At 55.8% G+C, this 22,397-nt stretch overlaps 3 protein-coding genes across 5 annotated transcripts; 1 reads left to right on the top strand and 2 right to left on the bottom strand.

Annotated features, from left to right (window-relative positions):
• Positions 1-2,089: 2,089 nt before the first annotated feature.
• TRAF4 (TNF receptor associated factor 4) lies at positions 2,090-8,195 on the bottom strand. The gene is made up of 7 exons (XM_019647089.1): positions 7,931-8,195; positions 4,888-4,939; positions 4,191-4,295; positions 3,959-4,120; positions 3,708-3,869; positions 3,473-3,628; positions 2,090-3,204 (listed from the first exon to the last, which is right to left on the bottom strand). The coding sequence occupies exons 1-7, from the start codon at positions 8,104-8,106 to the stop codon at positions 2,572-2,574; spliced, it is 1,446 nt and encodes a 481-aa protein (XP_019502634.1). The 5' UTR covers positions 8,107-8,195; the 3' UTR covers positions 2,090-2,571.
• On the top strand, positions 4,971-22,377 carry TLCD1 (TLC domain containing 1). 3 transcript variants are annotated; one of them, XM_019647090.1, is made up of 5 exons: positions 4,971-7,628; positions 18,349-18,498; positions 21,031-21,113; positions 21,207-21,289; positions 21,669-22,377. In XM_019647090.1, the coding sequence occupies exons 1-5, from the start codon at positions 7,525-7,527 to the stop codon at positions 22,050-22,052; spliced, it is 804 nt and encodes a 267-aa protein (XP_019502635.1). In that variant the 5' UTR covers positions 4,971-7,524; the 3' UTR covers positions 22,053-22,377. The 3 variants fall into 3 exon arrangements, with proteins under 3 accessions (XP_019502635.1, XP_019502638.1, XP_019502636.1); XM_019647093.1 differs by lacking the exon at positions 4,971-7,628 and having other exon boundaries at positions 18,281-18,498; positions 21,669-22,376; XM_019647091.1 differs by lacking the exons at positions 4,971-7,628; positions 18,349-18,498 and adding an exon at positions 20,343-20,724 and having other exon boundaries at positions 21,669-22,376.
• On the bottom strand, positions 8,746-18,202 carry NEK8 (NIMA related kinase 8). The gene is made up of 15 exons (XM_019647088.1): positions 18,100-18,202; positions 15,228-15,433; positions 14,749-14,981; positions 14,395-14,526; positions 13,689-13,897; positions 13,449-13,528; positions 13,068-13,249; positions 12,825-12,975; positions 12,336-12,412; positions 11,897-12,014; positions 10,958-11,108; positions 10,566-10,729; positions 10,302-10,460; positions 9,954-10,112; positions 8,746-9,556 (listed from the first exon to the last, which is right to left on the bottom strand). Exons 1-15 carry the CDS (start codon positions 18,144-18,146, stop codon positions 9,528-9,530), a joined length of 2,097 nt encoding a protein of 698 aa, XP_019502633.1. The 5' UTR covers positions 18,147-18,202; the 3' UTR covers positions 8,746-9,527.
• Positions 22,378-22,397: the final 20 nt, after the last annotated feature.

The following is a 22,397-nucleotide window of genomic DNA, read 5'->3' as shown; positions in this document are numbered from 1 at the left end:
CCCCCACCCCCATCCACCACCACCACCAGAGTCGAAAATAACTTGATTCTTGGAAAACTTAATAACCTGTTGACTAGAAGCCTTACCGATAACATAAGCAGTCGATTAACATTTTGTACGTTATATGTATCATATACTGTATCCTTACAATAAAAGCTAGAGAAAAAAATATTAAAACCATAAACTACATGTACGGTGTTGAAAAAATCTGCATTTGTAAGTGGACCCATGCAGTTCAAACCCATGTTGTTCAAGGTTCAATTGTACATCCCCCGCCCTCCCCTTACTGAGTGTGGGTTTCAGTTAAGATGTGATGGAGGGAAGGAGAGATTCCAAAGTTGTGGGATTCAGTGAGAATCAGACCCTTGGTAGCCAGAGCCAGTAGGTGGCTGTCAGAATACTGATGGAGTTGAAAGCACCCTCCCCTCCTGAGCAGTGCGTTTGTATGGGGTGCCCTTTTGTGAAGGGGCTTTCCCTGTACTACTATCACCATCCTGTGAAACTCTGTCAGATGAGACCTGCAGTCAACCCAAGGTCAGAGGTAGAGTAGGTGGTGAGGTCAGCCCAGTTCTGCCTCTCAGTGAACAACAACTGAGGTAGGTGCCTGGGTGAGTCCAGCGCAGCCCACACTTGGATGCAAAATCTGGCCTGGGTTGCACAAGGCGGTCATGACTGCCTGCAGCAGCATTGGAATGAGGGCTAGGCCCTGGGTATGGGACCAATTGCAATGTCCCATTCATTGCTGCACAGAACTCGAGGAGGCACATCCCCTCGGAATGAATGGTGCGGTGGCACAGCCTTGCCAGGAGAGGAAGCCCAAGCTGGATGCAGGGTGTCTGGTTTTTCTTGGAAGGATGGTTCCACCTGTTGCCTGAAGCAAGCATTTAACGGCATTTCTTCTGCTAGAGCCCAAGGTTTTCCCTACGTTTCCAGTTGTCAGTACCAAGATGGTTTATCTGGGAAGGGGTCTTTTTCTTTTCTCAGCAAGGTAGTCAGGGCCCCAGCTCCACCCTAGATCTGTGAATTTGACCTTTTGAGGACTAACATCGTGGTTTCTCAGGCTGGCTATGTCACGCTCCATCCTGTCACACTGAGAAGGGCTCTTTGCACCTGAGCCTAGGTGGGAAAGGAGAGAAAGCAAGAAATACAGCCCTTGAACCTTTCCCTTTCTAGTTAATTTCCATCATTGGGCCTCTTCTCAGGGCCAGACAAGAGTGAAAGCACTTGGTGCTGGTTTATCTTTACAACACATCTAGGTGAGCAGGATTACGCTAATTTTACCAGTGAGAATAAGGATGCCCCCCATATAGCTAAGTAACTTGCCAAAAGCAAGCATAAGGATCCAAACCCAAATCTATTGGCAAAATTAATGGAAGCTAGCTATACTTCTAGGGATTGCTGGAGCTTGAAACAGAATCCAGGCCCTACCCCAAACCAGCTGAAAGGTCACTGAAGTCAAGTCACTCCTCTGTTCCTATTTCATCAGTTAAATGTGGATAATCACAGGCACACAATGAGGCTGGTATGAAAAGCAAGAGAGTATGGATGAAAAAATCGAAGTGCCTCGTACACCTCGAAGACCCCTTATCCCTGAATGTGGGCTGCGCTTTGGAGTTAAGAGTAACACTCATCAAGCACTTACTTTGTGCTGGGAGCATCATTGTATCATTAAATCTTGACTACGCCTACTTAGGGCCTTCATTGTGGCAAAAGCTATTTCTCTTGATTGTTGTATTAAATAATGCAGGTAAAGTGCTTAGGAGTGCCTGCCGATGAAAGTACTCAATAAATGATAGCTATTATCGTTAGATCAAGAAAGACCTGCCTAGGGCAGGGGCACTAGTCTGGTAAGGTATGGATCTAAAACTGCAGCTTTATCAAATGTCCAGAGCCTGTACCTCACCCATATAACCACCAGAGGGCAGCGTAGGCATCCTCCACACAAAACTTGATGCACTTCCCTTATCGTTCACTAGGGGGCGACCCAGCAGGGCGCTGAATCCTGTGTCCAGTCAAGTCCTTTGCTTTCCCAGTTGGACCCAGCCTTCCAGGGCCCTAACCAACCCAGATGAGTCAGGCTGGAACCAAATTAATAAATACAATTCAGGATTTATTAAAAACCAGGACTCCCCTGCTGTGCCCTCCTGGCACTAAGTAAATAAATAACCAGAGGGGGGCACAGCTGGGGAAAGAGAAATCAGATCTCAAGGCAGATTCTTTACCCAACTCTCCCTCCCCCCTATGGCTCTTGGGACATAGCACCAGCAGGCACCTCAGTCCGGGTCGCGTGGCCGGCACCAAGGCATGTCTGCCCTGCCCTGGAGAGGAGACAGGTCCTGGGATCACCTGTTTCCAAGCCCTTGATGACCACAAGACCTGCTCGCACAGGGGCCAAGGCTGAAGCACCAATAGGAGGCACCTGAGGGTGGCAGGGAAGGGGGGAGGGGGAATGGGGTAACAGAACCTAGGCTGCAGGACAGCTGATAGGGGGTCCGGCCCCCTCTCCAGGTTCAGCCAGTGCCTGACAGAGGTCATGTTCCACCCCCGCTGCTTCTGGAGCCCCATCTGCGCTCAGCTGAGGATTTTTCGGGGCAATTCAACAGAGGCTCGGATGAAGACTGCATCATCCCGCACATAGTTTCGCTTGCGGATATCCTGGTGGGAGATGAACTTGGGGTAACCAAAGCCCAGGGAACTCTCATCCAGGGAGCCCCGCCAAGTGCCTGGTTTTTGGAAATTCTTCCAGTTTGGGTCGGGGTGAAAGGTCTCAGTGACATGCTGTGGCTTAGCCAGCCCAGGGTCGCTCTGATCCAGCAGGGAGAAGGTGACGCGACGGGCAAAGGGCCACTCAAGGAGATTGTCAAAGGCACCTGGCAGCACACGAATGTAGAGCGAGAGATGTGTGCCCTCACCACTGCCATTGCCATTGAGAAATGCAGACACCTGCAGCTTGTAACCATACTTATGTGTGTAGAAAGCTGGGCTGAAGCACTCGAGGTTGGGCTTGGCTTTGGCCTCCTGTAGGCGTCGCCCATAGCTGCCAATCTTCCAGATGAGCACGCCATCACTGCCCACTGACAGCTCCTCCAGCTCTCGCCGCAGCTCCTGCAGCTCCTGCCGCTGCCGGCTCACCAGGGCACACATCATGGCCAGATGGGGCTTCACACTCTCCTCCACATGCCGTGCCATTGCCAGCTTAGGGCACTGTTGGCAAAGCCCCAGGCCATGGGAGAAGGAAGGAGAGTTATTAGTAGGGGCAGGCCCAGGGAGAGGGGAGGAGTAGTTAGGTACAGGGGTGGCAGGCACCCAGCTCTGAATGAGGAAGGCTGAGGGCACTAGGATGCTGGAGCTGGCCAGCAGGGGGAAGGACAGGAAGCTTCAGAGCACAACAGGGACCACCAAGGGCCTAAGTCTACATCTGAAGCTACAAGGACCAAGGAGGGGGCTGGCAGGAAAGAGGAGGGCGTCTCACCCTGTGCTTGCAGCCGGAGTCTTTGAATGGACACAGCACTAGGGCAGTGCTACAGCTGTCCTTCAGATGGCCCGGCAGGTCCTCTCGAGCCACGGTGCCCGCGCCACACTGGTTGGGGCAGGACACAGGCAGCCTTGGGCACTGGTACTGGTGGCTCTAGGGCCGTAGAGACAGTGGTCAGTAGCCTGGCTCCCTGCTACATGCCCCACAGCCCACAGTTCAGGAAGGGCCTCACCTGGATGGTGTCAAAGACGAATTCCTTGGTGCAGTAGGTGCAAGGCTGGGTGCGCTTCGGGCACTCAGAGGTGGCATGCTGAGCCAGCAGCCGCCGCATCATGCGGGCACCACACTTGTTCTCACAGTACACACTCTCTTGGGGGCACACGCCCTCATGGCCCTGTGGAAATGCCAGAGGGCCTAAGTTAAGGGATCCCTGGTCCACCAGGTGCCCCACTCTCCCTCTACCCTCAGCCAGGCCCCACCCACCTCAAAGGCCTCCCCACTGAAGTCACAGCCACAAAACTCGCACTTGAGGCGCCGCTTGGGGCAGTCGTGCTGCAAGTGTGCAGGCAGGTCCCGGCGGCTCAGCTTGGTGGGGCAGCGATTGGGGCAGGGGATAACATTGAAGCTGCAAGTATTCAGGTGACCCTGGTGCGAAGGACTACAGTTAGTGCCTGCCAAGGGAGGGGTAGTCCCCCTGCCCCCATCAGAGCCTCACCTGTAGGTGACGAAGTGGCCCACTCCAGCGGCAGCCCTCCTCACTGTGGATGCAACGGATAGGCAGGCCCAATACCTGTACCTCCAGCTCTGGGTCTGGGTAGATCTGGGGGCAGGGATGCCGAGGACTGGTCAGCGTCAGAGCCTGCTACTGTCCCCAGTTCCTGCCCCTTCCACCCACCAGATAGGTTAGCGCTACCTTAGAGCCAGTAACATCTCCTGGGCTATATTCCCTTCTATGCCCAGGGATAAAGGGCACAGCAGGTAATCTGCTCCATCGCTGGATCCCAGGGTCCCCAACACGTCTGCACGTGACACTCCCATTAGAAGTGGCAGCCAATCAGACTGCTCAGTCCCAGGCAGCCCTCACACCCTCTGTTTCCTTCCTCCTGGTAGAGGGGTCTTGGCCCTCAGCCACAGGTCTGGCCTGCCACCCAAAGGGGAGGGGAGCACTTCTTATGAGCACAGAGCAGCTCTGTGCACCCCCACAGACTGGGCATTGTGCCTGCCCTCCAGGGTAAATCCAGGCCTCATTTGCAAACTAGCCTGGTGGGAGGGAACAGGCCACCTTTGTGGGGGGCGCTGGATTCACAGCACTGGGTTGACATTGGCCCTGAGCCCACTGGCTGCTAGCAGCACCAGTCTCCACCAAGGGCCACAGCCAGTACCTGGGCCTCTGCCTGGCACTGTGGACTCACCTTGGCATAGTCCAGAGGAAGTTGGTCCTCAGGGCATTTGAAGACTCCTTCACTGTGAAGGGGGAGGGGACAAGGTCAAGGCTCCAAACTATGGGAAGGGCGAACCCTGGGCCCCACCTCCTCAACCACCAGCCGCCTCCTCTCACCAGACCGGTTCCTAGCCAGCCCCACCTGAGAGGGCAAGCAGAGTCCTGAATGCACCCACTTCCCCATGACCCCAGGAGATCCCAGCTCTTGTCCTGGAGAGGGGGGTTCTGGGCCCAGCAGAGGCAGAGACAGCTGCCTCAGACAGCATTTGGCCAACAGGTGGCAGCTGGCACCCCTCCCCCCAGGATGGCAGCTGGACGGGGAAAGGAATAAGCGGCCCAGCCACCCCCTTCCCCCAGGTTAGTTTTCATTGGCTGGGCTGAAAGTTGATTGGGGGGGAGCGGGGGCGGGGAACAGGGATGGGCTGAGATTAAGCGCCAGGGCTGCCCAGACCCTATGAGGGTGCCTAGCCAAGAACCTAGGGCAAAGGTCAGCTTGGGGCCGCCTTACCCCATCCCTTTCCTCCTCTATGAGGGTGTGTCTGTTAAAGCAGAGGAGGAAAGCCTTGCTCCCAGGCACGGTGTTTGCACTCCCATCAGTCCTCACTAGCTGCCTATGAGAAGGGGCTCAATGTCCCCATTTTGCAGATGAAACAACTAAGGCTACAGCTGAAGCAGCACCTGGATATGCCTGATTCCACAGCTCAGATAAGTTCTGCTACACTGTACAGCACACAGAAGAGAAGTTAGGGCAGGAAAGACTGTCCAGGCAAGCACAGCCAAGACTGCTCACAGCACAGCATGTGTCCGGTCTGTTGACCCTGCCCGCTGCCCTCCTCCTCCTCCACCCCACCAGGCTGTTAGCACTCAAGGAACCTGTTGGCATGCCTCCGTCCACCAACATGGCCTTGCTGACCCTAGCCAGGACCAGTCACACATGCCTGGCATGGCCTAGGCAAGGCAAGGGATCACCCAACAAGACCGAAGGCCCTCAGGCATGGCATTTCTGGAAGGTCTGAGTCAGATATGTGGAAAACAGGCAGGAATCAGGCAGAGGCAGAGGCCGCATGGCAGCCCTGTCCATGCTGGCACTCTGCAGGACTCGGGCAGCTCATGCCCCAGATGCTCAAAGGATTTCTAGCACCCACCTCCTTCCCGACCCCACTACTACCACTGGCCATGCCACCAATGCCAAGAACAATACATGCCCAGGCACTGATGAAGTGTGCCCAAGCCCACAGGGCAACCAGCCTTCCTGGACCAACCTGAGTAGTTGCCCGGGCAGGAGTGGGGAAAGAGGGGTGGGCCACGTGGGAGGGGGGTCTGCTTGGCTGCTTCAGGAATGTGCTGACTTAATGGTTTTGGAGACAAGGAGAGGACTAAAGTAAGTACCCAGGCTTCAGGCAGATTAGCCTGGGCAGCTTGGGGCCCAGCCGAGACAGTTTCCGCCAGAGCTACGGACAACCTTGCTCGTAAGGTAAGTGCGTGGCGGTGAGGGGCAGCGCCTGTCCCCCCACCTCTTCCCTTCTCCCTCCAAGGGCCTCAGCAGCATAGCTCAGGCACTAGGGGAAAGGGGGAGGCAGGGGCAGACTGCTCTAGGCTGTGCAGTGGAGGCCCAGGCCCAGGGGAGAAGACAGGATGAGGGGAGGGGGCTGTGGGAGAGGAAGGGGGATTTCCGGGAGGAGGAGGGGCAGAAGCAGCAGAGAGAGGCAGAGGAGGTGGAGGGAAGGGGCCTGGCAGCCCCCTCCTGGATCCTTCCCTGAGGCAGTCAGGGTGGGTCAGCTGGGGGGAGGGGGGCAGTGCTCAGCTGGCCTCATCTGGAAACCAGAGGGCCCAGGGAAGGGCTCTGGAGAAGACAATGGGACTGTGTGTCTGTAGGGGAGTATGTGTGTACACTGAAGGGAGGAGGGGAGAGGGTGAGGGAAAAGGAGGAGGGGGCAGCATAGCAGCTTGTGCAGGAGCATATGTGAGGGCAGGAGCCGGCCCAGGCTGCAGGGAACAGAAAACAAAGGGCCTGCTGAGATTTCCGCCAGGCTAGGGGCTGCAGAGGACAGAGGGAGGGAGGGTGGGAGAGAGCACTAAAGGCAGGAGCCCCAGAGATGCTCCCCTTGTGGGTGCCCGTGCCTCTCCATCCACTCAGCAGACAGTCACCTAACACGAGGCAATGGCTGACCCAGGCTTCCCCTGTGCTCTTGGGGCACGAACTCGCCACACCCAAGCCTGAGCAGTTCCCAGGGTGGGCAGGAGATTTGAGACACCACAGGGTGCCCACCAATGGATGCTGAGAACCATGAGGTGACCTGGGTCCTCGGAGGGCAGGGGATACTCAGTAACACCCAGGGTGTGACCCCTCCCTAACGATCTATAGTACAGGCCATCCGCAGTACTCAAGACCCCCAGGGGCTGCTTCAGGAGAGAGCTGGAGCGTCACAGTCTTCCCTCTATTGTGTGACCACAAACAGGCCGGGCTTAAATCCCATAGAAATCTTTAAGGAACTGTGTGACCATGGGCAAGTCGCAGACTTTCTTTGAATCTGTCGTTTCATCATCTGTGAAATGGGAGAACAATAGCTGCCGTTCTCGGAACGTTCGAAGAATCAGCAGAGGTTAGATGGGGGAAAACTCCGGAGGCTTAAGGTGCTGCGCGGGACGGAGGGTTTTGTCCTCCTCTTCCCAGAGGATTCAAAGTTCAAGGATGAGGCCGCTCTCGCTCAGGTGAGGGGGAAGGGACAGCCACGGGTCAGGAAGCGCTTTTCCCACCTCCACCCCGCAGGAACACACTGAATTCTTTCGACCGGGCGCGGGGGCCGGTGGCACCCGGGACCCTACGGATTAGTGTGTGAGGTTCTCCCTCGAGACCTGACGTCACCGCTGCCCCGTGATGTCACGGTGGGCGCCCCTGAGGTGACGGGGCCGCGGCGCAGACAAAGGCCCGGCGTGTCTCTGGCCTGGGCCCCTCCCCATGCCGTACCCCTCCCGTCCCCGCACCGGCCGTCCCCGCTACCCCCGACCCGCACCTGAGGAACTCCTGCAGGCAGGTGTCGCAGAAGCGGTGGCCGCAGGTAGAGACCTGCACAGGCTCACGCATGGGCTTCCCGCACAGCGGGCACAGCAGCCGCCGCTTGGGCTTTTCCAGGAACTTGTAGTCGAAGCCGGGCATGGCGGGCGGGCACGGGCGAGCGGGGCCGGACATGCGGCGGCCCCACAGCCCGCGCCTCGCTCCGGCGGCGCTCCCCGCTCCGGGCGGCGCCGACTGTTGGCGGCTGCCTGCGCCCAGCCAGCCCGCTCGCCCGCCGGCCGGAAGAGGGGGCGGAGCCGCGTCCGCGCGGTCCTAGTGCCCGAACTAACCGGGATCCCTTCCCACCCCGTAAACTCGCGGCTTCGGGCTCGGCACACAGCCAGGCTCGCCCCTCCCTGAAGCAGGGGGCTACTCTTTCCCCTTGGGAAGAGAGATCGTGGCTCCGCTTCTCCCCAGAGCGGGGGACTCCTGACACTGGATGGGGCGGAGAGCCCCGGGGGACGGGCTGTGTCGTGCTACAAAGGTTCGCTCCTCCAGAGTCAACAGCTCCGTCTCGGGGGCCACGTGTTACCCAGGGGCCCAGGGTTCCAGCTTCCAGGTGCTAGGCAGCCGAAGCCTGGCAACCAGATCCGGGGAGCCCGGCTGGGGCGGGGAGGCCGGGCTGGGCGCTGGGCCAGAGGATCCTGGGCCCCAGCCTCCGGCTGCGCCCACATTCCTTCCTCCACCACGGCCCTGCGGCCAAGATAGGGCCCAGCCCAACCCTGGGGTACCGGGCAGCCACTCCCCACTCCTGAAGAGACCAAACTCGAGGCAGGCAGCTGATGTTTTTATTGGCGCTACTTCCCAGTCATCTGGGAACTGGTCTGGTCGAACCAGCTACACTTTCCCCCAACCTGTTTTTGGGGAATGGCCAGGGGTGCAACACAACCTGCCTGCTGCAGGGATTCCCTTTGCATTACATTGCGGGCTGGGTAATGCACTCCCTCCTGCAGGGGAAGGGAGATACTCAAAAGCTGTACAGATCCCAGCCTCAGGATATAGGAGTGGGGGTGGTGACAGAGTTCCCTCTGACCTCCCTGCCCCAGGCAATGCAGAGGCTCGGCAGGCAGCCGGAATGGCCAGTCCAGGCAGGCCCAGGCTTGCCCTGCTCCACTGAGCTGCTCTCCCAGTGGACACCAGGAGCACATTCTGTAACCAGGCTAGGGGAAGGGGCACGGTCTAGGTGGAGCCACAGCCACCTCCAGCCTTTTTCTGCCAAGGCTCTGAAGACCACCCAGCTTCCAAAGGTTAGGTCTGGCTTCCAACTCTAGCTAGGCTGAACCCTGGGGACAAAGACTTAAGAGAAGGGGCAGGGAGGAAAAAGAGAGGTGTTGGGGGAATAGGGTGGGTTGAGTTTTACATATTCAGGGTTTCACTGGTTCTTATACCTCATTGGACACAATCCAGGGGTGCAAGGGCTTCACTGGTTCTTATACCCTTTTGGACACAATCCGGGGGGCTGGTAGGTGGGGAAAGTCATGCCTCAAGCACCTGTACTTTTCAAGAACATTGAGGAGTAGCAATATCAGGGTAGTCCAGAGGTGTATCCAGGTGCCTCACTGGGGGACCGGCTCATCTGTGATGGCTGGAGAGTACAAAAGAGAAACTGCTGCAGCTTCCCAGAGGGCAGTGCCTCTAGCAAGTGTCACCTACCTCCACCTCCACCCCCACACTGGGCCCTGGACTCTGGAACCTGCCAGATCAGAAATATTGGTCCAAACTAAACTAGACTGGGGGCAGGAGGAGAAAGAATGCATTTATGCCCTTGGAAGCAGTGAAGGCAGCCCTTCAATGAGGCCCCAAATCTCCCCTGCCCACCCCAGGCAGGAGGCTCAGTTTTACCCCACAGCTTCTGCTTTCATTTATCTGGGGGCTAAAGCTGCTTTTAGTGACTTGGGCTGTGACCGCTGGGGATGGGGATGTGGGGTGGGGGCCAGCGGGGTTAACCCTGTGTGGGTGAGGTGGGAGAAGTTATAACTCACGGCGAACAGCCAGGAGAGTGTTCCCATGGCAACAGGACACAGAAGTCACTGTGTAAGGGTGTGTCTCATCCAGCTGCACTGGCCGAGGGAGTCCGGCATCCTCATCCCTCCTTCCCAGGCGACCTCGGGCCCCTTTGCCCCAAGAGTACACTTCACCTTCTGCCAAAGAGAATCCCAAGGAAGGAAACAGGAGGAGGACACAGCTTATCAAGCAACTGTCCTTCGAGATTGCCATACAGGCCCCAATATGAGGTTGCTGAGTTCAGCAGCCCTAAGCATCATAACCCCCCATCGCCGCCCATGGGCCTGCCCACAACCCGATCTGTCCCCATAGTGCCCACTGATCACCTGTCCCAATGGCTACAGTGAAGGCATCCCCACAGGCCACCATCACTATCTTGATGCCCTGGAGGCCTTGGACTTGACAAGGTGCCCGGCTGACCCGGCGAGCACTGGTACCCAACTGCCCATGCTGATTGCTGCCAAAAGTGTAGCAGTCACCAGAGGCTGTAAGGGAGAAGAGAGAGAAGGAAGGAAAGGGGCGCCTCAGCTGAGGTCCCAAGCAGACCAGGAGAGTCCACCTCTAGCCTCCTGTGTCCAGGTCCTACTCACCAGTCACAGCAGCTGAATGAGCAGTGCCCAGGTCCACACTCAGCAGGGGCTCCTGGTCCAGGGGTGCAGAACCTAGTGGTGTGAAGCTCAGAGCCTCTTCCACTTGCTGGTGGGGGGCAGGCTCCTCCCCCAAGGAGAGTTGGTCCAGGCCCAACTTGTTGAACCTGAAGGCAGTGCCAGAAGCCAAGTCCAGGGGACACAGTTTGTATAGACTGTCCTGGCCCCACCTACCTGAACAGGAGCTGGTGCAGCAGGGGACAGATCCCACCCTGAGCTGAACACTCAGCCCTCCTCAGCTCTAATCCCTGGTGGGGGGCACGCAATGACAGATGGAGCACTAGCAGCCAGGAAGGACAAGGAGGCAGCCAAGTCATCCTGGGCCACCTATTTACCTGTTGCTTCCACAGGCCAGGGCCTGGCCAGGCACAGTGAGGATCATGGAGGAGTCAATGCCACATACAACCCGCTGGGCTTCCTGTCCTGGGGGCATGGGCACCTGTTGGGGGCAGCTATGGGACTCCCTTGTGCCTAGTCCCAGCCGGCCTACAAGGAGAAACCCAGATAGGGCTAGTTTGAGCTTTAGGGTTGGTGATGCCAGGATAAGGACCCACAGAGAAGCAGAAACAGCGCTGAGTACACTGATGTTTTAGAGAGCTATATCTTCTTATTGGATTGATCCCTTTATCACTACGAGATGCCCTTCTTTGTCTCTTGTTATAGTCCTTGTTTTAAAGTCTCTTTTGTCTGATACAAGTAAAGGCTGTTCCCTCAGCCTGAAATGTGCATCCTTAGCCCCTCTTTGAGTCAAAATCCTTCTTCTCCTTTAAGGCCATGGTCAGATGCTACCACTACCTCCTCTAGATGGAGTCCCGTGCCATTCCTTGGGTTTCCACACCTCTGGACCTTGGGTGGACCCTGATGCTGTCTGTCCTCTGTCATGATGAAGATGTGTCATCCCTCCCCCCACCAGACTGAGCCCTCCAGGAGGACAGGAACCCCGTCCACGTCATCTCTAGTTTCAATGCCCAGCCTGATGCCTGACCCAGAGAGGGCCATAATGAATTCTGTTGGATGAATGAAATCTCCCTCATTACATCATAAGCACATGAAAGAGCAACATTTTGTTCATCTTGTCTCAGCACCCAGCACAGGGTTGGCACATAGTGGGTGTGCAATAAAGGTTTGTTGCGTGAATAAATGAATAGAATCTGAGAGCAAAGAGGGAGCAGAAACTAAAGCCGTGGGGTAGAAGGTGGGTTTAAAGGGGGACAAATCATGGCTGGAGGTGCTATGAGGTAGAGTCAGAGGCTGGAACAGGGTGGAAAGCTTACCACCATCTCCGCGGCCCCAAGCAAATAATTCTCGTTCAGTGGACAGGGCCAGCACGTGAGAGGCCCCACAGGCCACCTGCACCATCTCATAGCCCAGCAGGGCCTCCACAATGGTAGGCTAGAGAGAGAGAGGAAGCAAAGGGAGACTCTGGGTAAGGGCCTGGACTCAGCATCCTGTGTAGGGATGAAGCTGGAGGCTCGAATGCTCATGAGAGCTGTCCCTTTAACGCCCTCCCTTCCCCCCCTCCATACTACAACCATTGGGGAAGCCTGGTCTTTCTGTACTTCCCCTGATGCTGCCCAGAACAGGTGCACTCTGGGGACTAGAGGGACCTGTGGTTGCTGGGGATTCCCCAGCCCCCGACCTGCATATCAGCTCTCAGATGTGGGCTCCTTGCCATCTCCCCAATCCTCCTCCCAAGTTACACACAACACCCACCTGGCTGATGTCATTGAGGCTGCCATGGCCTAGGCATCCATTGCTGCCACTGCCAAAGGTCATGATGATACCTCGATCTGGGAAGAGGGGCAGTGAGGAAAGGGAAGGGAGAGAAGAGATTAGGCTGTTTTTCCAGATGAATCAGTCCAACCTTGGGTTGGAGGAGCAATAAAGTTAGCTGGAGGCTAGGGCTGGATGAATGGGATAGGGGTGAGAAAAAAGACAGGGGTCTCCCTTCCCAAGTGTGTGACTTTGGATAAGTGACTTAGCCTTAGTTCCAGAGCTGTCAAATGAGGATACCACAATTACTTTTCTAGGCCTGTTGTGAAGGGTAGAGGAGGCTGCGTAAGTAAACCTCTGGTGCTCAATAATTAGCAGATAGAAGCATTATTAAGTGAGCAGTTTGTAAATTACTGGCAAAGAGGGAAGTTGCTCTGAGGGGCCTTCACAGAGTGGGGTCCCCACAGGGTAGTCTCTGGACAGGCTCACCAGTCAGGCAGGCTGTGAAGAGGTCCCCGCAGGCCACCTGCTTGATGGTCACGCCTGACTGACCTTCCAGGAACCGTGAGACAAACTGGGGCTGCTGCTGTTCCACTGCCCCAGGAAGGAGGACACCCCCTCCAGCACCTAGGGGTGGGGCCTGGGGGGGTGACAGGGGAGGGAGTGGCTCCAGAGCACCCCCTTCCTTGCGGTGACCCTACCCCCACTCCAGGCCCGCCCCAGCCGGCTCACCTCCCACAGGATGAGGCGCCCAGAGCGTGTGACGCCGGCCTTCTGTGTGCGTCCAGCGGCCACCTGGATTACCTCTGTGTTGAGCATTGGCAGCCGCAGTGGAGAGCTAAGCCCGCCACCCCACGTGTACACTGATGACAGCGGTGGTGGAATGGCTGGCCGTGCAGGTCCCCGGGGGACACCTGTGAGAACAGCTCATCAGGCTGTTGGGATATATTGGGTTGTTGGAAAAGTCGTGATGTATTTTTTCTATGTTTTTCGTTGCAAAAATGTGTCATGACTTTACCGACAACCCAATAACATCAGGCTGTTATGTTCCCACCATAAACTGGTGGGAATGGAATGGTGTCTAAGGAGACCTGGAAGGTCCACTGGACTTACCCCTGCAGCGGGCGCTGGTGGTCCTGATCCCTGTGCTACCAGGGGCCATGGGTGGCCCGGTGGCAAGGGACTTCTCTGCTCTGCAGGACAGATGGTGGCCTCAGGACACGGACCCTCCCTGGCATTCCCACATGCAGAAATGGAGGACTTGCCCTAAGGGCCCCTCTGCCCCAGGCTTACTGTGCTCCCACCGGGTGCCCCCTTCTGCCCAGGACCCCCTCCCCCATTCCCTGCACAGGCCTCCGCATGCGGATGCTGCCCACGTCGGTGTGGAGGTTGAGGAGGGCACGGATGCAGAGGGGCTGTGCCATGATATGGCTGAGCGGTGGCCGCTGTGCCGGCTCCAAGCTGAGCAGACTCAGGACCAGCTGGCGCAGCTCAGGGCTGTACCGGTCAGAGATGGGCGCAAAGGTGCCACTCATAATCTTCAGCACCAGTGCTGGCAGGTTCTATGAAGGCATCAAGTTGGGTTGGCCAGAGCCTCAGGCTTGGCTCTTTGGTGGCAGCACCTCCAGCTTCAGCCCCCGCCCCTTGTCTGATGGGTGGTCACAGCCCTGCGTTCAGGACCCTTTAGTCTGGTGAGGGGACTCCCAGGATGATAGGGGACCCAAACCCTGCTATCAGGAACCTCTGATAGGGGAGCTGCAGCTATGTCTTCAGAAACCTCAGGCTGTTGGGAAAACTTAAGTCTTGCCCTTTGGAGGGTCCCTAATCAGGGAGAGCCCTGCCCTCAGGAGTCCTTAGTTTTAAGGAGGGACCCAATCCCTACCCTCAGGAACCCATCATCTGAGGAAAGCCACAGCCCTGCTCTGGGGTAATCCACCAGTCTGATGAGGGTGACATGATTCAGCCACAAGAGAAGACACACAAAAGCAGTTGGAGCTGAGGACTTTAGGGGAAGGGAGACAGAGATCTCCCAGTTGTCTCCTTAGGGGTGCTTACTCACCGCAGCCTCGAAGGCCCTCTTGAGGCTGGCCAGCTCATAAAGGACGCAGCCCAGAGCCCAGATGTCACTCTTCTGGTTGTAGGGCTTGCCCTCACACAGTTCAGGGGAGATGTAGCATGGAGTACCCACCACCTGCAAGAGTGAAGTTAATATTACAGCCCAGGAAGGGAAGACCAAGGCCCATTTGGGGACAACTTCTCCCCAAAGCAGGACAATGTGCTTCCTCTTGTAGGACTACCCAGCCAGGCGCTAAGGGTCCAAGGTCTTCGGGGTGGGGTGAGAGAAAGGGTTGCAGAGTGCACCTTGGCCCTCAAAACCTCCAGTACCCTTGAAGTCCCCTCCATGCCCAGGCACCGTGTAGGCCTTGCTCTTGCTGCTAAGGATCTTGGAGATGCCAAAGTCGCCAATCTTAACGACCATGCGGTGTTTATCAAGAAGGATGTTTTGGGTCTTGAGGTCCCGGTGCAGGATGAGGTGGGTGTGCACATGATGCAGTGCGAGCAGGATCTGAACAAAGAAGTGCAGGATGGTCTCCTCCTCCAGCAGGGAATTACAGCGCTTTTGGATGAACTCAGCCAGGGTGCCACCTGCAGCCGCAAGGGACTAGTCAAGATCTAGGCTTTTCCAGGCCTGAGGCTTTCCTTTTATAAAACTAAAGACCCAGATAGGGCAAGAGCCTGCCAAGCATCACACTACTGGGATTAGAACTCTACACTGCTGACCCTCAGCCAAGCCCATTCAAAGGCAAGGCGGGAAGCTGGCTGATCTGTGTCTGCCTCCTTCCAGAGGTGAGAGGCCCTCGGAGCCAGGCCAGTGCAAGGAGTCTGGCCCACCTGGTGCATATTCCATAGCGATCATGAGGGCCTTGTCCTCCAGGAAGTTCTCGTAGTACTCAATGACATTGGGGTGGTTGAGCAGCTTGAGGACCTGGCATTCATTTTGGGCTGCCTGCCGCTCTTCCTTGGTCATCTGTTCCACTGGGATCTGCTTGATGATCACCAGCTTCTGGTCTGCCTTGCGCAAACACAGGTGTACAATCCTGAGAACACAGAGTATAACAGTGGGTACCAGCTGCGCTTCCAGCCACATATCACACTGGGCAGACCTGATGACTGGATGGTAACTACGCTTAAGAGAGGGTAATGGCACCCAAACTAAGAGACCATCTAACTAAGTGCACGGAACCCTGAGTTTAGGAATGGGGAGGACTAACCACAAACTCTGTAAGACCTTGAACAAGTCATTTAACTTATTTTTATTTTTATATTGGGGAATTGGGAGAGGGAACAGCATTGGGGAATCGGGGAAGAGGAGCAGACAAGTTGCTGTCCTTTTGTTCTTCTGTCTAGTTGTGGAGGACTTCGCTTCACTGGCCCATGTTGGTATTGTGATCATTGCGCTCTTCCCAGCTGAGGCAGATTGGTCACCGGCCACTGGACAGCTGCTAATGCTGGCTGCTGCCGGCTCACGCTGGCTGCTGGCCACTCATGGTAGCTCATGGCAGCCCACTGCAGCCTATGCTGCCGCTGGTGACTCACAGCAGCCCAGCTCCAGGTCGAGCTGTTGTTCACCATCTTAGCTGTAGAGGGCGCAGCGTCACTGGCCCATGTGGGATTCTAACTGGTGACCCTGCTGCTCAGCACTTGCGCTCCCAAGCCAACTCTTAACCAATGAGCCACTCAGCCGGCCCTCATTTAACTTATTTGAGACTCAGTTTCACGACAGGCACAATGAGGCAAAGTTAGTATTCATCTTTCTAAGTTTCCACAGAATCTGAAGTTAACTGCCTGGGTTCAAATCCTGGCTCCTCCTCTTACTAGTTATCTGGTCTTGGCTTATGTGACATCATCATCTGAAAAACAGGATTGACCTCACAGGTTGTTGACAGGATCAAATAATGAAAATGCATGTCAGGCACTTAGCACAGTGCCTGGCACATCAAAAATGCTCAATGAGTGGAAGCCATTCATATTATTATTTTCTTCCAAGTCTGTGGTCAGTGTCTATAAAAGCAGGGTTTTTGTTCTCCACTACATCCCCAGTGCATAGCCTAGTACATTCCCCGGCATATGGCAGGAGCTCAGTAAGTATCTGCTGACTGAACAGACTACAAGGTGATCATCTAAGTATCTCCAGTTGTATCTCCAGTTCAGGCCTCTCCTCTGAGCCCAGCTCACATATCCAACTACCTGCTTTGCATCTCCATCTGAATGGCTCACAAGCATCCTGAATTTTAACTAATTAAAAATAAAACTCTTGATTTCTGCCCTCCAAAATCTTTCCTTTCTCACTCTATTCCATCTCAGCAAATAGTTATTAAAGTCAGACACATGAAAATCATGGCAGACTCTTTCCTCCATTTCACACTAACATATAAGTAAATCCTGTTTCTTTTTTTCTTTTTCTTTTTAACTTTATTGGGGAACAGTGTGTCTTTCCCTGAGTCCATCAGCTCCAAGTCAAGTAGTTGTCCTTCAATCTTAGTTGTGGGGGGCACAGTTCAGCTCCAAGTCCAGTCACAGCTTTCAATCTAGTTGCGGGGGCGGGGGGAAGGAGCAGCCCACCATCCCATGCGGGAGTGGAACCGGCACCCTTGTTGTGAGGAGCACACACTCTCACCAGCTGAGCCATCTGCCTGCTGGTTGGCAGCTCAGCGGCAAGCTCAGCTCACTGGCCCACATGGGAGTCGAACCTGCAACCCTGTTTCTCAGAGCTTGAACTCTAACCAAATGAGCCACCCGGCCGGCCCAGTAAATCCTGTTTCTATCTCCAAAACAGTATGAACCCATCCATTTTCCTCTGTGTCTTCTGTGATAACCGTTGGCTCAATCATCAATTCTAGCTTAAAATACTGCACTACCTTTCAAAATGGTAATTTTCACTCTTGTCACCCTCAAATCTATATTCCACACAGCGGCAAGAGTTATATTTTAAAAATGAAAATCATATCAAGAGCACATCCTCTGCTTAAACATTTTACACTCATACATTTTCCCTTTACACTGCAAATAAATTCAACACCTTTACCTGAGCCTACAATGGCAGAATCTGGTCCCTCCCTCACAGTTTATAACATTCTTTACCTTGCCCACTGCATTCCAAATACACTAGTCTTTTTCTCAGTTCCTTGACTACTCTGAATTTTCTCCCACGTGAGCATCTTCACATATGCTGTTTCCTCATCTGAAAAGCTCTGCCTTCACCTCAGACTGGTCCTCATTCCGCAAGCCTTGGCTTTGTACTTCACCTCTCGGGGAAATTTCCCTTGACCACCCCAAATAATTACTTCCCTGGTGGTGTACCCTATTCTCACAGCTTCTTAACTGCTTTAACAATGTCTTGTTTATTGTATATTCTGCCTATAGTCTGTAAGCTCCGAGAGGGAAAAAGATCACGCCTATTTTGATCTTAACTGTATACCCAGCGCCGAGAGCCTGACAATGTCTAGCTGGCACTCAATCAATATTTGTCGAAGTCAGTAAGGAATCAAACAGAGCTCGGGCGCAAAGGTTTGCCGGAGGCGTGACCTTTTTAGAGGCGGAGTCTCCCAGCCAGGACTGGGACCGGAAGCCTGGGCGGGGCTTCCCAGAGAGTGGGCATTCATGCCTTGGCGCTGGAGCTAACTGCGGCAGCAATTTCCCGGACAGAGTTGGGGTTTATTTTCCCTCTCCCCGAGCAATTTCCTCCCCCAGAGCCCTGGCTCACCCGAAGGCACCTCTCCCCACCACTCGGATCCTCTCGTACTTCTCCATCTCATTTCCCAGTCACATTTCCGGAACCCCCACACCCCGACGCGCGCGCGTGCGCGGACCCGCCCACTCCAGAGCCACTCCCCCACACTGCAAAATAATTGCGGGGCGGAGCAAGTGAAGCTAGGTGTGGATTCAGCCTCGCATCTCTGCCTGCTGATTGGCACGGTTCCTGCAAACCTGATCAACAGGGTCGCTTTTCCAGGGTCCAAGGAAGAAACGGGACGACGTGCCATTTCTCTGCGCGCTTCTCAATGGCTTGCAGGGAACCACCCAGTTCCCACACCTGTGGCTGCATCCGGCCCTCGCAAAACTTCCTTAGACTGGAGGGGTGCCCTGCGCAGGCCGAGAGAGGGTGAGAAGCAAGGACGTCCTTTCTCTGGCCCCCCTTTTGCCCACTAATGATGCTGTTTGAGAAAGGGAGAGCAGATTCTCATCGGGACGAATTCTGGACCTGGAGCTTCAGCACCCTCGGTCTGTGGGGCAGGGAGCAGGGTTAGTTTTGTATTTGCCTAGGGAGGGACAAGGGAAACCCCGACCTGCGCAAGTTGATTCACCTAGGGAGGATATGATACATTTTCCAGGCTGTCCCGACTAGTGAACACTGCGCTCGTCAGCACACTCAACCCCCAGCTGAACACACACAACCCCACCGCAGGGTAATCTGCCTTCAATGCTCAACTAGGGAGAACCCCTTTAGGGGAAGATGGGAGGAGAGAAGACCACTATGTGAAAGAGAGGGAGGGGAGGAAAGACACCCGTTTGGCCTAAAAGGGTTCAGGCTTCTGCCCAGAGGTAGGGGCCTAGTTAGTACGATGGTTTAGGGTGTTGACCGGAAGTGAGTTTAATTCCAGGTGTCTCCCTGGTACCTTCTGCTCTGCACAAGTCCACAAAAGCTCAGTTAAGGAGCAAGAGGATGGTGATTAGCTAAGGGATAGCGTCCCTGTTTCGAGTAGGTGAGGAATGTGAGGAATGAGGTGTTTATCTTTGCTCCCGCTCCACCCTTCGAAAGAGTGCCCAAACCTGCCCATGTGGGATGACCACTAGAAAGGCCCCATGAGGGCCCCTCGCAGGCTTAGGCCGGTGTTGGCTAGTGCACAAAGCTGCCCTTTGAGCAAAGGGAAGTGCATAGGGGGAAAGCCGCTCATCCGGGACACTCATGCACTCACCTAGAAACCGGTTGGGCCTTGGTTGACCCAGGAGCCTCACAGGGGTTAATGTATAACCTCGGAGCCACCAGGGAAGGCCTAGCAAACAAACACCCAAACCTCTTAGTCCCTGGGTCTCTGGCGCCTCAGGCTTCTTCCTCCCTCTCAAAGCACCTTTTTCGCACTCCCCGCGCCCCACTCCTTCTCCCCCCACCTCCCAACTCGGCTCTTGGCGGCTCCCCTGTTTGCCGGCGTATGGCTGGCTAACTCTCGCTCAAAAGCAACCACCTCATTGCTTTAGAGGTGGGAGGGGATCCCACGCCACAGTGAGGACAGGCTGACACCTAGTGGCCAGAAGCTGCAACTGCTCCAGGTCACTGGCCTGAAGAGTGTCACCCTAGCAGCCTGGACAAACCGGCTGTCTTCCCCGCTCCAGCCTCCAGGGAGCTGGGAGAAGAGAGCTGGGGACTGCCTGAGGGAGGACTGTGACAGCACTTCGGCCCCAGGAGCCCAAGAGCGGGCTGGGAGGAGGGATGGTGATGGGTTAGGGGAACCGACTCAGTGCGGGCGCGGTAGAGGCAGGTAAACACGTCCATCTCTAGCCTGAATAAGCTAGTGAATCCAACGGTAGAACAGGATCTGGACAGAAATCGTTGTCGGAGGCGGGGATCCGGTCTGTCCCCAGAACCCGGGTTTAAAAGACGTGGGTGTGTGACGGGTCCTGCCCAGCTATGCCCAGAAAGGAGTTGAAGGCGGAGAGAGTTCTCGCAGTACCCGCCCAGGCGGGGGAGCCGGTGGCTCCGGGGAAAGTGGGGACGCGGGTTAATGAGGCCAAGCGAACGCGAGTCGGCAGTCGGGAGGCGCCAGCAAGGGGTGCCTCCATGGCGGCGCCCCAGGACTGCCCCTTTTCGCCCGAAGTCTGCGGGAGCCAGGCAAGAGGCGGGAGGCCCCCGGGGAAATGGGGCTCGCGCCCTCCGCGCTGCAGAGGCGCCGGAGGGGCGGGGGCAAGCGGACTGGGCGGGGCGGGGGCGCGGGCGGCTAGGGGCGGGGGCAGAGGCCCTCTGGGAGGGAACGGGAGGAGCGAAGGGGCCTAGAGGGCTCCACTAAAAACTGTGTGTGAGGCTGGCGGCCGGCGGGAGAGGCGACCGGGGTGGACTGGCCCGAGAAGGAGCCCAGTTCCCCGTACAGCCTGAGGAGGCCGCCTAGAAGGCGGACAGACCGACGGCTGCGAGGGCCAGCATGCCCCCATTGCTACACCCCGCCCTGCTGCTGCTCCTGGGCGCCACGCTGACCTTCCGGGCGCTCCGGCGCGCGCTCTCTCGCCTGCCTCTGCCGGCGCACGTGCGAGCCGACCCGCTGCGCACCTGGCGCTGGCACAACCTGCTCGTCTCCTTCGCCCATTCCATTGTGTCAGGGATCTGGGCACTGTTGTGGTGAGTGAAGGACCGGGAGAGTGAAGGTAGCTAGGGGATCCCGTAGTTACTCTCCCCATCACGGGGGGCTGAGGCTATGCAGCCTCACATGATTGCTTGTAACCAATCGGGGACGGCAGCTGCCCTAGGGGGAAGAGGACCTCACCTGGGAAACGGGAGACACCTGGGTTTCGGCCAAGCCCCTCCTCGCTTCCCGGTCTGTAGTGGGAGCCCAGACTCCCCTGGGACTGGCGTGGGTAATTGGGAGTTGAGGGTCCTTGGCAATGGGAAGATGAGCCCCTGCCTGCTTCCTTCCCTCCCCCCCAGTGTATGGCAGACCCCAGAACTGCTGGTGGAGATTGAGACGGCGTGGTCGCTTTCTGGCTATCTGCTAGTTTGCTTCTCCACAGGTAAGTCTTGCCCAGTAAGCATGAAGTATGTGGGGGAACGGGGATTAACTTGTTAAATCCCCTTCGTGACCTCCTCTCTCATCCCTCCACTAGGGTACTTCATCCACGACACAGCGGACATCGTGGTTAGTGGCCAGGCTCGAGCTTCTTGGGAATACCTCGTCCATCATGTCATGGTGAGAAATGGGATGTGGTCTAGGCCTGGTGCTAGCAACTTCAGTCTCACCGATCTTCCTGAACCTGGGAAGGGGATGACCATCTTTCCTTAACCCCATTCCCACGGTGCCCTACATGTTCCTGTGCTAGGATGCTAAAGGGTTGGTACTACCTTTGTGCCCTTGGCTCCCTATTTGAGGCCAGCAATCCATAGCCTCACCTCCTTAAACAGATTATAAACTCTACCCAGGGATAAAAATTTAATGTTGGACTCACTGAACTATATGCCAGAAGAAAGCAAACGGGAAGGTTTTCTAGCCCTCAATCTGGTAGTCTTGACAAACTTCCAGGAAAGCCTTGCAATCTGTTTCCTAACCTGTTCTCTCCCTTGCCCTCTAGGCCATGGGTGCTTTTTTTTCAGGCATCTTTTGGAGCAAGTTTGTAGGTGGAGGTGTCCTAACACTGCTGGTGGAGGTCAGCAACATTTTCCTCACCATCCGTATGATGATGAAGATCAACAATGCCCAGGACCACCTCCTTTACCGGATCAACAAGTATGTCAACTTGGTCATGTATTTTCTCTTCCGCCTGGCCCCTCAGGCTTACCTCACCTATTTCTTCCTGCGATATGCGGGCCAGAGGACCCTCGGCACCTTCCTGCTGGGTATCCTGCTCATGCTGGACATTATGATTCTCATCTATTTTTCCCGTCTCCTCCGCTCTGATTTCTGCCCTGACCGTGTACCCAGCCAACAACACAAAGACAAATTCTTGACGGAGTAAGGGGCATACAGCCTGGGACTTGTGGCAAGGGCAGCAAACACAACCAAGGGAAAACAGCCTCACACAAACTGAGATGAGACTTAGCCCCAAACCTGGGGCATCCAGCCTCTCCACCTTTCAAGCCTGCACCCAATTGAAAACACTAATGAGAACACTCTGAAGTCCTTGTCCTTTCTTGGGCAAGGCGTGAGGGAAGCAGACAGACCGGTTGGACATGGTAGATGGGTGTGGGGACAAGGTGCTATGTGAGAGCCAGCCAACCCACACTGCCCTGAAATGGATGCTAATAAAAACTCTTGGTATTGGTTTCATACAAAGCCTCTTCCTGGGATAAAGGAAAGGGTT

Source organism: Hipposideros armiger, unplaced genomic scaffold (genome assembly GCF_001890085.2).
Source record: "Hipposideros armiger isolate ML-2016 unplaced genomic scaffold, ASM189008v1 scaffold_108, whole genome shotgun sequence".
NCBI classification, from domain to species: domain Eukaryota; kingdom Metazoa; phylum Chordata; class Mammalia; order Chiroptera; family Hipposideridae; genus Hipposideros; species Hipposideros armiger.
The sequence above is the reverse complement of the archived record's forward strand: the minus strand, read 5'-3'. Positions and strand labels throughout refer to the sequence as shown.

Bases quoted from the DNA above. Each gene is read 5' to 3' on its own strand.
- TLCD1 (XM_019647090.1), top strand. From the start codon at position 7,525: ATGGGGGAAAACTCCGGAGGCTTAAGGTGCTGCGCGGGACGGAGGGTT. The intron at 7,629-18,348 runs GTGAGGGGGAAG...TCGCTTTTCCAG, and splicing joins ATGAGGCCGCTCTCGCTCAG to GGTCCAAGGAAGAAACGGGA. The intron at 21,290-21,668 runs GTGAGAAATGGG...CTTGCCCTCTAG, and splicing joins ACCTCGTCCATCATGTCATG to GCCATGGGTGCTTTTTTTTC.
- TRAF4 (XM_019647089.1), bottom strand. From the start codon at position 8,106: ATGTCCGGCCCCGCTCGCCCGTGCCCGCCCGCCATGCCCGGCTTCGAC. The intron at 4,121-4,190 runs GTGAGGCTCTGA...CCTTCGCACCAG, and splicing joins GGCCACTTCGTCACCTACAG to GGTCACCTGAATACTTGCAG. The intron at 3,870-3,958 runs GTGGGTGGGGCC...GCATTTCCACAG, and splicing joins TCAGTGGGGAGGCCTTTGAG to GGCCATGAGGGCGTGTGCCC.
- NEK8 (XM_019647088.1), bottom strand. From the start codon at position 18,146: ATGGAGAAGTACGAGAGGATCCGAGTGGTGGGGAGAGGTGCCTTCGG. The intron at 12,413-12,824 runs GTGAGCCTGTCC...CCCTCTTCCCAG, and splicing joins CTTCACAGCCTGCCTGACTG to ATCGAGGTATCATCATGACC. The intron at 10,113-10,301 runs GTGATCAGTGGG...TCTCTTTGGCAG, and splicing joins CACTGTAGCCATTGGGACAG to AAGGTGAAGTGTACTCTTGG.